Source organism: Grammomys surdaster, unplaced genomic scaffold (genome assembly GCF_004785775.1).
Source record: "Grammomys surdaster isolate TR1022 unplaced genomic scaffold, NIH_TR_1.0 130, whole genome shotgun sequence".
Taxonomy (NCBI): Eukaryota; Metazoa; Chordata; class Mammalia; order Rodentia; family Muridae; genus Grammomys; species Grammomys surdaster.
In genome coordinates, this window is record NW_021604588.1 from 968646 (window position 1) to 983250 (window position 14605).

Here is a 14605-nt window from a genome sequence, read left to right on the forward strand (position 1 = left end):
TAATAATGTGAAATGCTACTGAAGGACCGCTCAAATTCTTAGGTAGGCTTTGTAAGGCTACCTGTTGCTTGGCACTGTATTATTTCTTGTGCTGGGACTATAGTTGCTCATAGTTGCTCTTATAGAAATCCTTATTTAACTTCTTTGGGTGTGGGTTTATTTTTCGAGATAGGATCTCATTTATCCCAGGCTGGCCTCAAACACACACACACACACACACTCACACGCACACACGTGCACACGCACACTGTAGTTGAGGAAATTCTTGAACTCCTGATCTTTGTGCCTCACCTTCCTAAATGCTGAGATTACAGGTTTGTGCTACTACATCTGGTTTTATGCAGTGCCAGGCAAGCATTACCACCTAAGCTCCAACCCCAGCCCTATTTTTAGATTTCACTGATTTGAAAATTACATAGATAAGTCTCTAAAGACTACATGAAGAGCAGTTATAAGCAGATCCTAGGGAAACGTGAGGGGTCTCTATAATAAACAGAATAAATAAAAGTTAATGAACGAACTTTGTAACATACTTATCTTCATCAACGGCCAAGGAAACAAGTTCTTATATTAATTATACTTTTTACTTAGTGTATGTGTGCATGTGCCCATATACCATGTCAAACACAAAGATGCCGGAAGACAATTTGTGGAAGTCAGGTTTCTTATAACATACAGGGATCAAAACTCATGTAAGTCAGACTTGGCAGCAAGCATCTTTAACCAGTGAGCCAACTTCCTGGCCCAAGGTTAAGTTCTTAATAACTGAACTCTAAAACTTTTGAAGTTAAAGACTAGAAAATGATAGTAAATAAGAAGTCAGTGCTCTGAAATTTATATCCCAAAGAAAAAATAAACAAATGTTTAAAACCGCCCCACAAAACTTCTTACAGTAGTTTTGGTAGATATGTTTGATTCTTTACAGAAGGGAAGAATATGACATAAACATAGTAAGACCAAATGAATTAAAAAGTTAAGAATTACCTGCAAACACAAGGGTAATATTCAGTACAATGAATATTCCACAAAATAGGCCAACTCTAAAAGTAGTCCATGCTGGTGCAGGCTGTGGATAGAAAACAGAACTCTGAGTAAAAGAGAAGAGAGCAGACACATAGTAATATGTGCCACAGTAGAGCCACTTAGTAGCATAACCCTCAAGTTGTCTAAGGACAATATGGTTTATTGTCCTAACCTTTATAACTCTGAAGCAGGGTCATTTCACACCACCATCCTATTACTAGATTAGGGACACTATTGAGTTCTTTCACAGAAAGCTGAATCCCAGGGTTGGGGAGAAGTTCATCCAGTTAAGCACTTGCTGTGTTGGCATGAGGACATGAGTTGGATACTCAATACCCACATAAAAAGCCAGGCAGATCCTACATAAAAGACTGGGCACAGTGCATTTTGTAATTCCAGTGCCAGGTAGGCAAAGGTAGACAGATTCCTGGACCTCCCTGGACAGTGAATTTAGACAAACTGTTGAGCTCCTGGTTCACTGAGTGACTGTCTACAAAAAAAAAAAAAAAGGTGGAGAGTAACTAAGGAACACACCCAATGTCCACCTCTGGTCAACACACACACACACACACAGAGAGAGAGAGACAGAGACAGAGAGAGACAGAGACACAGAGAGAGACAGAGAAGGGGGAGAGTGGGAAGAAGGGAGACAGAGAGGTGGTGAGGGAGAGAAACAGGAGTCATAAAATAAGATGTAATTTCAGGCTTCAGATTAATACAATGAAGTAGGTTTCCTCTGAATGATTTAGAATGCAATTTGCAATTAAATTTTTATAAAATGTATTTATCTCTACATTTTGAAAGTCAGAATTACTCAATTAGAGTTTACTTTTTGGTACTACGAGTAATGAGTGTCAATAGAAAAGACAAGAACATGTTCTTTCTGGCAACATTTGTGCTTTTGTACTGAGAAAACTTAAAAAATGTAAAGGTTTATTTGTTTATTCTATTTACATGTATGTCTTAGTTAATGTGCACCATGCGTGTGCTGGCACCACAGAGGCCACAGAGCATCAGATCCCTGTAAAACTGGAGTTAAGGTGAGTTTGCATTTCTTGTGTAGGTTCTGGAAGCCAAAAAGGGTCCCTTGCGAGAGCCATAATCATGCCTAATCTCTGAGCCATCTCTCCAGTCCCTTACATGAAAACTTTAAAGCTATACTAGAGTTCTTAAGAGACGGGCATATAAAAACCTTCAATGCAATGGGCTTAATTATATTCTTTGTTATAATAGTTATAGTTTATAGCTATAATTAACCTTAAAGTTACCTTTTTTCTAAAGCAAACAGAAAGTTCCTTAATATAAAGGGATGAAGGATAGAGAGAAAGACTTATGGATTTTTTAGTCTTAAGGATAAGAGAGTAGACTTAATTAGGTCTTTAAAAACACAGATACATACAGACACACACACACACACACACATACAACACATCGAAACTCCGATTGCTTGTCACAAGAGCTATCTGTATTGTGAACTAAATGCTAGCAGCAGTAGAGGAGATGGGATTCTGTTCCTCTAGGCACGGGTGTGAGCATCTCTCTGTGGTTTAGTTCTCACATCTTGGCGGCTAGGCCAGACCCTCGGACCTTGAACACCTTGCCCTGCTCCCATTTTCTGCCTGCACAGAGCTGATGAGGTTCAGGTTATTTTCTCACTACTAAGTATTGGAGTTCTCCATAAGTTCTTAGTAAAATACGTTGTTTACCAAGCATGTTTTTATAAATATTTTCTCCTAGTTGAATACTCTTCATTCTCCTTAACAGAGTATTTTGAAGATCTGTTTATAATTTTGATGAGGTGCTTTTGATGTCATTTCTAAGAAGCCTTTGAGTCTCCCAAAGTTGGCATGACTTGTCTCCTATACTTTCTTCTAAGACTTTATAGTTTTAGGTTTACTTTAGGTCCATGTTTTCATTTTGCATAGAGAATCCAACTGCCCAGGCTATTTGTTGAACACATTATTCTTCTTCTACTGGCATGCTTTATGTCTGTACTGAAAATTAGCTGTATACATACATCCGTCTATTTTTAGACTCTATCCTGTTCCACTTAAGTGTCTATCACGGCCCTACCTTGATTACCTCACCTTTAATGGGGTTTTATACTAGGTAGTGCTAAAATTTCAACCTTTTAATTTGTTCCTAAGGTATACTGGCTACTCTAGGTCTTTTGCATTTCCATGGATTTTAAAGCTAGCTTACCAATCTACACACACACACACACACACACACACACACACACACACACACACGAACACGCACACATCATCCTTACTGACAGTTTTTACATGGATTATTCTATATATCTAAAATTAAGAAATGGCTTCCTGAAAGAACTGAGCTTACCCAATATGCCAATAATTCATATGCCTTTCATTTAAACAATCTGTAGTTTATTTCAGCAATATTCTGTAATTTCTAAAGTAAAGGTCTTTCACATCTTTTGCCAGAACTGTTACTGTACACTTCTTATTTCTGTGGCATTATTGGGGAAGTTTGTTACTTTCAATTGTACTTGATGTGCAGTCACACTGATCCTTTGTAAATGACACTGTATTCTGCAAGCTCGCTAACCCCGATTAGCTATAGTAGCTATATGAATCACTGCATTCTCTACAGATATCATCAAGTCACTGATAACCAACAAACAAAACAGCAACAACAAAACCTCCAGCACTACTACTTCTTTCTTTCTAAACTGAATGCCTTTTATGTCCTTTTCTGACTATATCACACTGGCTATAATCACCGGGAGAAGGTTCAATGACAGTCCAAAGATGAATATACAGTTTGTTCCTGGTCTTGTAAGGGAAGTCTCAAGTGTTTTCCTGCTAAGCATGACATTAATTCTAATTTTTCATACATGCTGGTTATTATATATAAACTCTTCATTATTAATTTCAATACAATACACTGTTATCACACAAAATACTCTATGATAAAAATTATTTTAATTTATTGAGACATGTTTTATGAGAAAGAGATATAACTTATATGCTATATAAATAGCATTTAATAAATTCCCCCACCCTCCTCTTTTACAAGGGGCATAACTGTTGTTTTGGAAAAAGCTATACGGTAACCCAGTACATCTAAATCTCCCATATCATGAACAACAACAAAACGCTTTATCTCAGCTGATAATACCAAGAAGCACGTATGTATAAGAAAAAGCAGGGCAGGGAGCTGGGGGTAGCACCAACAGAAAAGGGTAGGCTCTGCAATTCATTACACTATGAAGGCTCATATCAAATTTTCCTTCTCTCCTTTCTTTCCTTTCCCCGACCCCTTTTCTTTCCTGGGCATGGGGTCTTATTATATAATCCAGGCTGGCCCTGAACTAGTGGTTATCCTGCCTTAACCTCCTAAACACTGGATTAAAAATATGTGTCACCATGCTTGGATCCTGGAATCTACCTTTTTTTGAATGAGAATAGTAGCAACTACTTACAAAACCTTTTAAGGTAATGACACCAGACAACAACAATATTGTGTTATTAAATATGCAAACGGCAACAAAGCACTGGAATCGAGGACTAACCTGAGCAGCTCCCAATGGAGGGACCCGTAATCTCTTCATAGCCTTTTGTCTGTCACCATCTTCAAGTTCATTGGTGACCACAGCCTAAAAGAGAAATGATCAAGTTTTGTATAAGTTATTCCAAATGAAAGGGATAAGGATACATACACACGTGTATACTGTCTTGATAGCCTGTTGAAAAGTATACCGATAAGGAAAAGAAAGACCTTAAATAAGAGCATAGGTACTTTAAGCCAGCAATTTACAAAAGGCTGGAGAACAAAAATGGTGAATTATTTCTTTAAAATACACACAGAGGAGACTGAACATATATAGCAAACAAGCAGGTGTTGTACCTCAGTCTCAGAAATGAGCTGGTTGATTTTCTTGCATATATAAAATGGGGCCACCTCCACGTGAGCCACTCGCCAATCTGCTCCACGAGATGTTTCCAGGATCTTGTCATGCTTTTTAAGGATTTTTCTAAACCCTGTAAAATTCAGATTCTATAGGGAGAAAAGAGAAATACAATTATCATTCGTAGCATCATTAAAGAAGATTAACACAGTGAAGCAGTAGATACTGACTGAGCTGACTGAGCAGATACTGAGAGCCTAGGAAGCACCAGCGCCTTTCTAACAGGGGTAAGGCTCTCTGGTCACAGGTTCTTATTTTTCTTCCAAGTAAATTAATGAAAATCCTAAGCTCCAAACTTTTTTTTTTTTTTTGGTTTTTCAAGACAGGGTTTCTCTGTGTAGTTCTGGCTGTCCTGGTACTCACTCTGTAGACCAGGCTGGCCTCGAACTCAGAAATCCACCTGCCTCTGCCTCCCAAGTGCTGGGATTAAAGGTGTGTGCCACCACTGCCCGGCTAGCTCCAAACATTTTTACTTCCAACTTTTCCATATATACCCATTTCAAAATGGGTTGTTTTACTGCTTTAGCCAAAAGAGTAGTCCTTTTAGAAAATGTCTTGCGATCATCATTCACTGAATCCATTTCCTTTAATGGCTTGTTTTTTGAGGGTTGTTTCTTCTCTCTCTCTCTCTCTCTCTCTCTCTCTCTCTCTCTCTCTCTCTCTCCTTTTCTTCAATGGTAAAGAAGAGATTTTCATTGCTACAGGCATGAACAACAGACAAGTATCTAGTTCTCTTAACTTCCACTTTCTTTCCATTCGTCTCAGCTTAGGAATCAAAATGAGGAGAGGCCAGTGGAAGGGCAGAAAGGACCACAGCATAGGCAGCGACAGTGAGTGGAAGCTCTGCCTTCCTTCAGCTTCTACAAAATCAAAAGACTGAATTTTCCTACACCACAGTCAGTTGTGCTCATCGTCTGAAATGGCAGGACAGCATGGACTTGAGGGTCTAGATTAGATCTAAATGAGGTCGTCTGTATTTGCTAAGGTTTCTTGCTCATTTGTTAGAATCTATTCCTCGTACCATAATGCATGATGAAACTGGTATGTGGGTGTGTATGTGTGTGTGTGTGTGTGTGTGTGTTTGTGTGTGTGCGCGCGCGCAGGCAGTGTAGTATATGTTCATGCATGTGTGTTCAGGATTTCCCCATCTTTCCTTTTTTTGTTCAGGCAGGTGTTTCACTGAACCTGGAGCTCACCATCTGGTCAGACTGGCTAGCCAATACTCCTCAGGGATCCTCTTGTCCACATCCTCGCCTGGGGTTTTTACTTTAGTCTTAGGAATCTAAGTCAGTTCTTTATGTTTTCATGAAAAACACTTTCCTTAGCCCTAGATATGGCCTTATGATTTTCCTCTCTTCCTCATTTTAAAACAAATATATTCTGAAGAGACTGCTCAATGGTTAAGTATATGTGGTGTTTTGCAGAGGACTGGATTCAATTCCCAGAACCTACATCAGACAGTCACAACTGCTTGTAATTCCAGTTCTGAGGATCTGATGCTCTCTTTGGTCTGTATGGATACTGCATGTATGCAACATACATATAGATAACCAGGCAACAAACATATACATATATGTGTATGTATATATACATATGTATGCATATGTATGTATGTATATATATAAATACATTAAAATTTTTTTAAATAGAAATATCTTCTTATAGAATTAATAAAACAATTTTAAAAATATCCATTTATTCGTATCTATGTGAGCTCTGCCTGCATGGCTATAAATGCACAGTGTGTGTGTGGTGCCCTCAGAGACCATTAAGTCCCTCTGGAACAGCAGCACATGCTCCTAAGCACTGGGTCATCTGTCCAGCTCTAGAACAGAACTTTTATAGTTATTATAACTTTTATAATAATTATAATAATTATGGAGAGATGACTCAGCAGTTAAGAACCCTTATTGTAGAAGAAATCCCAGGATTCCTATGACCTACATGGTGGCTTACAAATGACTGTGTTTTGTCCTTGGTTTTTTTGGTTGTTTGTTTGTTTTCATAATTGTTCAACACAAAAAGTTGCTGAAAATAAGGATATTTCCTATTACTTTAAAAAAAGATTTATTTTTAGTTTTGCATATATATTTATGTATACAAAAAGTTGCTGAAAATATGGATATTTCCTATTATTTAAAAAAAAGATTTATTTTTATTTTTTGCATATGTGTTTATGTATCTGTATGTCACACATGGACAGGTGCCTGTAGCGGCCAGAAAAGGACAGCAGTTAACAAAGATTTGTGAAGCTCTCGATGTGGCTACTAGGAAATGAACTCAAGTTCACTAGAAGAGCAGCAAGTGCTCTGAATAGTTGAGCACTAGGTTAATACTAAATTAAAAACCTGTGGGAAAGCATTTTATTTCTTTTAATATTTAGGTACTGATATGAATTTTTAAAAATTAAATTACAAAGCTATGGGGGAAAAAAATGTAAAAAACGGGGCCTAGGTGTATGGCCAATTAACCAGTCACTCAGAAGGTCAAGGTAGGAGGAATTCAAGTTTCCAATCAGCCTGGGGAATCTAATGAAAACAAAGAAATTTATCATTTATTTCTCCCACATTATTAATTTTCTGCTGAATTATTTCTCAACTGGGTTCTTCTTTGAATGTTATAACATTAAATCATCAAAGAAAATTATGAAATTGATAGGAAAGGTACACTTACTAACAACCTAGATCACTGTAGGTATGGATTTCAAGTACTTTGTATTTAAAAATAATAACACTTGCTGGGAAGTGTGGGCACACCTTTAATCCCAGCAGAGGCAGGCAGATCTCTGTGAGTTTGGAGCCAGCCTGGTCTAACAGAAGTACTTCAGGACAGCCAGGGCTACACAAAGAAACTTTGTCTCAAAAAGCAAAACAAACAAACAAACAAACAACCCAACATTACAGAGAAAACCTTGTTATTTATTATTTTGAGATAGCCTTAAAGCTGTTTTCAACCCCCTTTGTAGCTGAGGATGATCTTGAACTCTTGATTCTTTTGCTTCCAGCTGACTAGTGCTAGAATTATTAGCATGTGCCACCACACCCAGCTTTAAGCAGACCCAACCCCAGGGCTTCATGCATGCTAGAGACAAGTATATCACTGTCACCTCAGGTCAACATTTGTTGTGGAACTTTTACTTTTTAGATGTCCTGTTGTCTTACAATGAGCGATCCATAAGTTACATCCAGAAAATAAATGTAAAGTGGTCCATCAGACTCAGAGATGTAGATGTCTATTATTGACCCGTTTTGTAATGATAACAAATTACAAATGCATGAATTAGGATTTATTTTAGCATCTATGGATGTTCAAAATTTTTATACTAGGTTTAAAAAATATTGATATCACAGCCTAGAATTTTAGCCTTTGCATCTAGCTAGTATAATCTAACTTAATTTTTTGATATGGTTACTTTAAAATGGGAATTCTTTTAGTGGCAAACTAAAAAGAGAAGCTCTTTTGTTATATTATGGCAAGCTGCAAAAATGTTACTGTCCAGTTGCTTTTGTTTTATTAATTCCTGTTATAGAAAGATCCAATACTTTTCTGAACTTTAGCTATTGGTTAAGAATATAAAGACTTACATAATCAACATTGTAACAGACATTTATTTTTGTTCATCAAAGAGTTTAAATATGAAGTAAACTGCTAGTCTTTGAGTCAAAAAATACCCCTAAGTACTGCATAAATTTTTTTTTAAACTAAGCGTGTATGTGTGTGGGGCTCGAAGTTGATTTGAGTATCTTCCTCACTTGCTATCTACTTTATATTACTGAGGCAGGCTGTTTTGCTTGGTTAAGAGCTCTCTGCTCCTGCTAGTCTGGCTAACAATATTCTCTGGGAAATTCCTGTCTGCCTCCTGTATGTAGGAATTACAGGGGGCTGTATGCCTGCCTGGCTGTTGTATGGGCTCAGGGAACCCGAACTCCAGTGCTCAGACTGGAATGGCAAGTGCTATATCTGCTGAGCCATCCCTATAAAAGATTGTGTAGATTGTGTACGTACACACACACACACACACACACACAAACTGCTTAAAAACAAGTCTTGTTAATAGTTTTATTTCTTCTAATACATGGTTGTTGGTTTTTGTTTTTCCACAAAGACATCTTAATTCCAAGAACCCCAAGAATAAAAATGATTTCAGTCTTTAGGGGATTCAGTATAGATCAAGGTAATTCACTTACTGGAACCTTATTTTACAATGCCAATCTGTAGGGTAAAACTAAGCACCTGATAGTTCTGCAGCAGGATGAGACTGAGGTAGAACTCGCTGAAGGCCAGTTTAAGGTCTTTAATATTCCTATGTTGGACACGCTCCTCGTGGGACAGGTGGAACACTGGCTTTCTGCGTTGTCGCAATGTTGTGACACCAGTGCTTTCTTTCTGAACATCCAGTGATGACTGAAGCTCATTCTGAAGTGTAGCAAACCTCCGCTGAGCCTCTGCCAGCTTCTCTGTAAGGAAAGAGCATTATCCAATCAGGTTAAAGATATATTTGAAAACAAAACAACCATACATATAAAGCTTTTTAAAAAATCTAAAAAAAATAAAATATATTCATCTACTAATCTTGAATTAAAAAGTGATAAACATGCTCAATTTTGAATCATTTTTATTTTATTGAATTCTAAATTTTTCTTGATTATACTAATTTGCTTCCCTAAATATTATACAAGATATGTAGAATGTGATAGGAGAAAACATTTTGGCCCAAAACCTATTCATTTTACCTCAAACTTTTCTCCCTGCAAGACTGTTACTGCACCCTTTCTTTTCATAGATAAGACAATATAGAGTCATGAGTAAAAACATAAAACAGTACAATTATTATGAATCTGGAAAACAGTTTGGAGTTCTCAAAAAGTTAAACATGGAATTTACTATGTGATCGACAACAATGATCCTAGGTGTATATCCATAAGCATTGAACATACAGTACCCACATAAAACCTTGACACATAAACATATCCTCTTATCAGCCAAATGTCTTATCAGTTGATGAATAGGTAAACAAAGGTAGTGTGCTGTATATACAGACATATGTACAGAATGGAGTCTCAACCACACAGAAAAGTATCAGACTCCACTTACGTGAACTATCCAGAACAGAGAAAGCCACAGAGACATAAGTACATTAGCAGGAGGGAAGGAGAACTGTAGAGTGAGGAGGAATAAGGGGTAGCACTGTCTTTAAGGAATGACAAGAATGTTCTGGAATTAGATAGGGATGATTTACAACATTGTGACTACACTTAAAATGACACATTCTAAGAGAGTAAACGCTGGGTCTAAGGATATAGTCAGTATAGTTAGTAAAGTACTTGTCTGCATATATGAGGCCCTGGGATCTATCCCTAGCACTTAAATAAACAGATAACAAAACTGATTTTTTTTGTGTTATGAATTTTTTTTGTTTTTGTTTTTGTTTTTCAAGACAGGGTTTCTCTGTGTAGCCCTGGCTGTCCTGGAACTCATTCGGTAGACCAGGCTGGCCTCGAACTCAGAAATTTGCCTGCCTCTGCCTCCCAAGTGCTGGGATTAAAGGCGTGCGCCACTACCGCCCGGCATATCTTATTTTCAAAAGAGCTATGTAAGAAACATTTCTGAGGGTCTAGCAAAGGACTAAAAGCATTTGCTGCCAAGCCTGACAACCAGAGTTCAATACCCAAGACCAACATGGTGGGAAAAAAGAACTCCAAATTATCCTCTGACCTCCACAAACACACTGAAGTACATGTGGACACACTAAATAAATTCAGGTTTTAAAAAATGTTTTTAAAAAACTTTCTAGTTTTACAACTTCCTACACAAACAGGACTGGAATTATAGCTTGAGGCTGTGCTTGCTGTGTCTCCCACTGAACCTTATCACTTCTCTACAAGTTTTTCCAAACCTCAATAAAACTAATGTGTTGTGTGTTAAAAACTAGACTATTTCTGAAAAGATGTGGTTTTGTTAGACATATACAGTTGTACCTTAGTATAACAAGGACTGGTTCCATGACCCCAAATCTCCAAGTGTTTCTACCAGATGAAGTAATATTTGCAGGTGATCTATACAAACACCCATATACTTCAAGCCACCTTTCGGTGACTTATATTTATACAGCCTTTTAAACTCTCTGTCACAATCAGATGGTATTATGTAGTTGAATATGGGGTTTTTCAAAACATCTGGCTGGCAACAGTAAAAGCTTTCTGAACATGTAATGACCAAAATTTAATTCAAAAATCAAGTGAGACAATGAAGCAGTAGTTAATTTGATAGTGCTCATCCAGGGTGCACTGCACAACTTCATTTGAGCCTTGATTGTGAACACACAAATCCATTCAGTCCGAACCAAGACTATTTGTGTGTTATGAAATACAGTGCTTTTTTCTTTATATACAAGAACACACACACACACACACACACACACACACCTGGAGGTCAGAGAAAATTTGTGGAGCTGGTTCTCTCCTTCCAGCCCTATGTAAGTAGTAAGAATCAACCTAAAGTCCTGAGGCTTGCATCACTGAGTGACAGGTGCTGAGGTACCTCGGTAGCCCCATAAACATCCATACTAAAAGTTAAACTTAAAAATAATGCTATATACTAAAGCTAGTACTTATTTGAGAAATTATGAGTAGCATTTTTATTTTAGGGTGAGACACTCTCTGTTATGGATAAGTGGCTGACTTTGAACAGAAGAGGTAAGGCACAGACAGCAGTGCTGAAGTCTCTGCTATAGAACAGGATATGCAGGAAAGCCATTTTTGCAGGATTCACTTTTAATAACTGATGGTGTGAAAAAACCTCAGCTTAACTGAAAATGAATTTCTGGCTGTAGAGACCATGAAACCAGTTAAATTAAATACTGAATACGGAGTAAGCTAATAAGCCACTGTAATAGTTTGAGTAATTTTTTGAAATCTTCAAACAATATTTTGAGAAATTTGTTATTGTCAATTAAAAGTATTTCCTTATGTTCTCTGAAACTTCTCATTTAATCTCAAAACTTAAAAAGTGCTACATGACAAAAGATCTTGTGCTCCCTGCTGCTCTTAAAAATGAATAGTTCATAGGGGAAAATATATGATTATTAAGTTACTAAAATTTCCTTATCAAATCATGCTGCTTCTAAAAAACTTATGGACTTTGTAAAGACCAATAAAATCAGTTTCTTACAGGCATATGGACAATGCAAAGTTTGCAATTCAGTTAGTTGAAACATCTATTCTGACATAATATAATTGTTTCTTTATGTAAGTATGTTTAAGAAGGAAGGATGTGTGAGGAATTATTCTTTTGCCACCCTTTAGGAAAGATGGATATCACTTTAGAGTTGATATCACAATATCAAGAGTTGATATCAGGACATCACCTAAGAGTTCCATTCACAAATGAAGTTTTTTACAGTGAAAATATGGTACTGGTATCTGTATAGATATTGCCAGAGCAACACTGAAAGATGAATTTAGTTTTGTAGTCATAAGACTGAGGTCACCACTTCTCTGTTAAATGTCACTGGAGGGTTGCTTTTAGCCCCTAGAGACTGCTCTTGCCTTTCTTCAAAGTCACCAATGGAGAAACTCTTGAGTCAAGTCCTTCTTTACTTTCTATGTGTCTCCTCCGCCCCACCCCACCCCCAACCCCCAGGGTTAGTTCAGTCTCTTTTAAGGACTCACCTAACAAGTTTAGGCTAATCTGGAATAATCATCATTACTTAAACAATTCATCTGAAACCTTGATTATTCCTGGAAAAAAAAAATCCCTTATAGCAGGAATTCTGTGTTTGAAGGCTGTCTTAGAACTATGCCTATGATAACAATGAATTGATATAAATTTCCATCTCCAAACACTAGTGTGGTTTAACAGTCAGACTAATGTTCAAACCATCAAGTACATATCCAGGTTTAGCTCACAGCAGACAGTGGTCTATTTACGCACCCTATGGCAACCTTCTCAGTCCCAAAACGGGCAACCATATAGACATTAGGCTACAAGTAGGATTTCCATACTGATTGTGATCCAGAAGTAAGAACAATGTGGTAGAGGGAGCTAAGTCTAAGTTCCCAATATCACAATAAAACTTTAAAGGTGTCACAACCACATAGCTGAAAGACAAAAGGATGGTGAAGCCTAAATACACTGTCACTTAAGGTAACACTTGACTTTGTAGAGAGTTGGCTAGCTCTTGGGAAATACAGATGTTTACAATTAACCAAGTGTTCTATCCCATAGCTACTGTTCTTCTGGACACAGTATCTTCACTGACACAAATCAATACAGCTCCCAGCACCTGGTATGCACCTGTACACCTAATAATGCAAATATTCAACCACACTCTTGGCAGTGCAGCTACTCACCAGGTAAAGACCACTCTTGACCCTCAGGTACCATTCCCACTACCCACTGGGACTACCTAGATGCTTAGGAGCAGGTTGATTACAGTGGTAAGTTTCTAATAATATACAGAATCAATTAAATCACCTATCATCAACCAGCTAATAAAAATTAATATAGTTATTCCGATGAGCTTAATTAGTTTTTGCTAGAACAGCAAAGCAATTACATTGTTGTAAAAAAAATAAAGAATATTTCTTTACAAAATATAACTAGTATCTTAGACTATTTTTATTGCTTACTAGTTTTGCAATGTTACTATCTCACTGATTCAGTGTAAAGACTTCACTGATTTTTTTTTTTAATGTAAGGGAAACTTATGTTGGGCCATCATAATCATTCAATATAGTTACTCTTATTTTATGCAATTTTTATACTGCTTTCATTTGGGCTCTGCACACTTGAACTGTACACCTCAAATGCAGAAAGACCTAGAACACTAGGTCATAAAACTCCATTGTGTTTGTGCATTATAATAGCACCCCAGGTTTAGTAGGCTCTGAGACCTTAGCATAACTGACTACACGATGGAGTGTGCTACCCAGGCTGTAAAACTCAACATGGACACAGCACCATCTGCCAAAACCTAAAACAAAGGCCTAATCCATCCAAGTCCATATGGTGGTTTGAATAGCTATGGACCTCCAAAGACTCGTGTGTTTGAACCCTTGGCCCATAGGGAGTGGCACTATTAGAAGGTGTGGTCTTGTTGGAAGAAGTATGTCACTGTGGGAGTGAGTTTTGAGGTCTCATATGCTCAAAGTTCTACCCAGTGTGGAATTCAGTCTCTTCCTGGCTACCTTCAGATCAAGATGTAAACGCTTGGCTCCTCTAGCACTATGTTTGTCTATACGCTGCCATGCTTCCCACCATGCACTAAATCTCTGAAACTTGTAAGCCAGCTCCAATGAAATGCTTGCCTTAGTAAGAGTTGCCTTGGTCATGATGTCTTTTCATAGTAATAAAACCCTTTCTGGTAAAGCCTCAAAATGTACTTCTTTGCTTCTGTAGTTCTGCTTCTGGTTAACTAATTATTGTTAACTGAATCATGTCAACCCAGAACATGGTTTTTGTGTTTAAAGGCTCACCCTAAGAAAGGTTCAGGGTTACACTGGGATCCCAAACACCCATTGTAGCTGTCAGCCTACTAATAAGGACTTTCTATTGGTTTAACCCCATGTCCGAGCAGTCTTCTCTGGTGAGTAACCTACCAATGTGTCACATTTTATCAGCTGATGGAAACCCAGACTGACTGTA

The 14605-nt window shown here is 37.5% G+C and overlaps 1 protein-coding gene across 1 annotated transcript in view; it reads right to left on the reverse strand.

Moving 5' to 3' along the window:
• Xpr1 (xenotropic and polytropic retrovirus receptor 1) overlaps positions 1-14605 on the reverse strand; it is a 149149-nt gene that overhangs the window by 56758 nt on the left and 77786 nt on the right. The window contains exons 4-7 of the mRNA XM_028758609.1: positions 9194-9417; positions 4900-5049; positions 4565-4648; positions 985-1066 (exon numbers count right to left, since the gene is read on the reverse strand). Of these exons, the coding sequence (XP_028614442.1) occupies positions 985-1066; positions 4565-4648; positions 4900-5049; positions 9194-9417 (540 nt within the window). The remainder of the gene's footprint in view (positions 1-984; positions 1067-4564; positions 4649-4899; positions 5050-9193; positions 9418-14605) is intronic.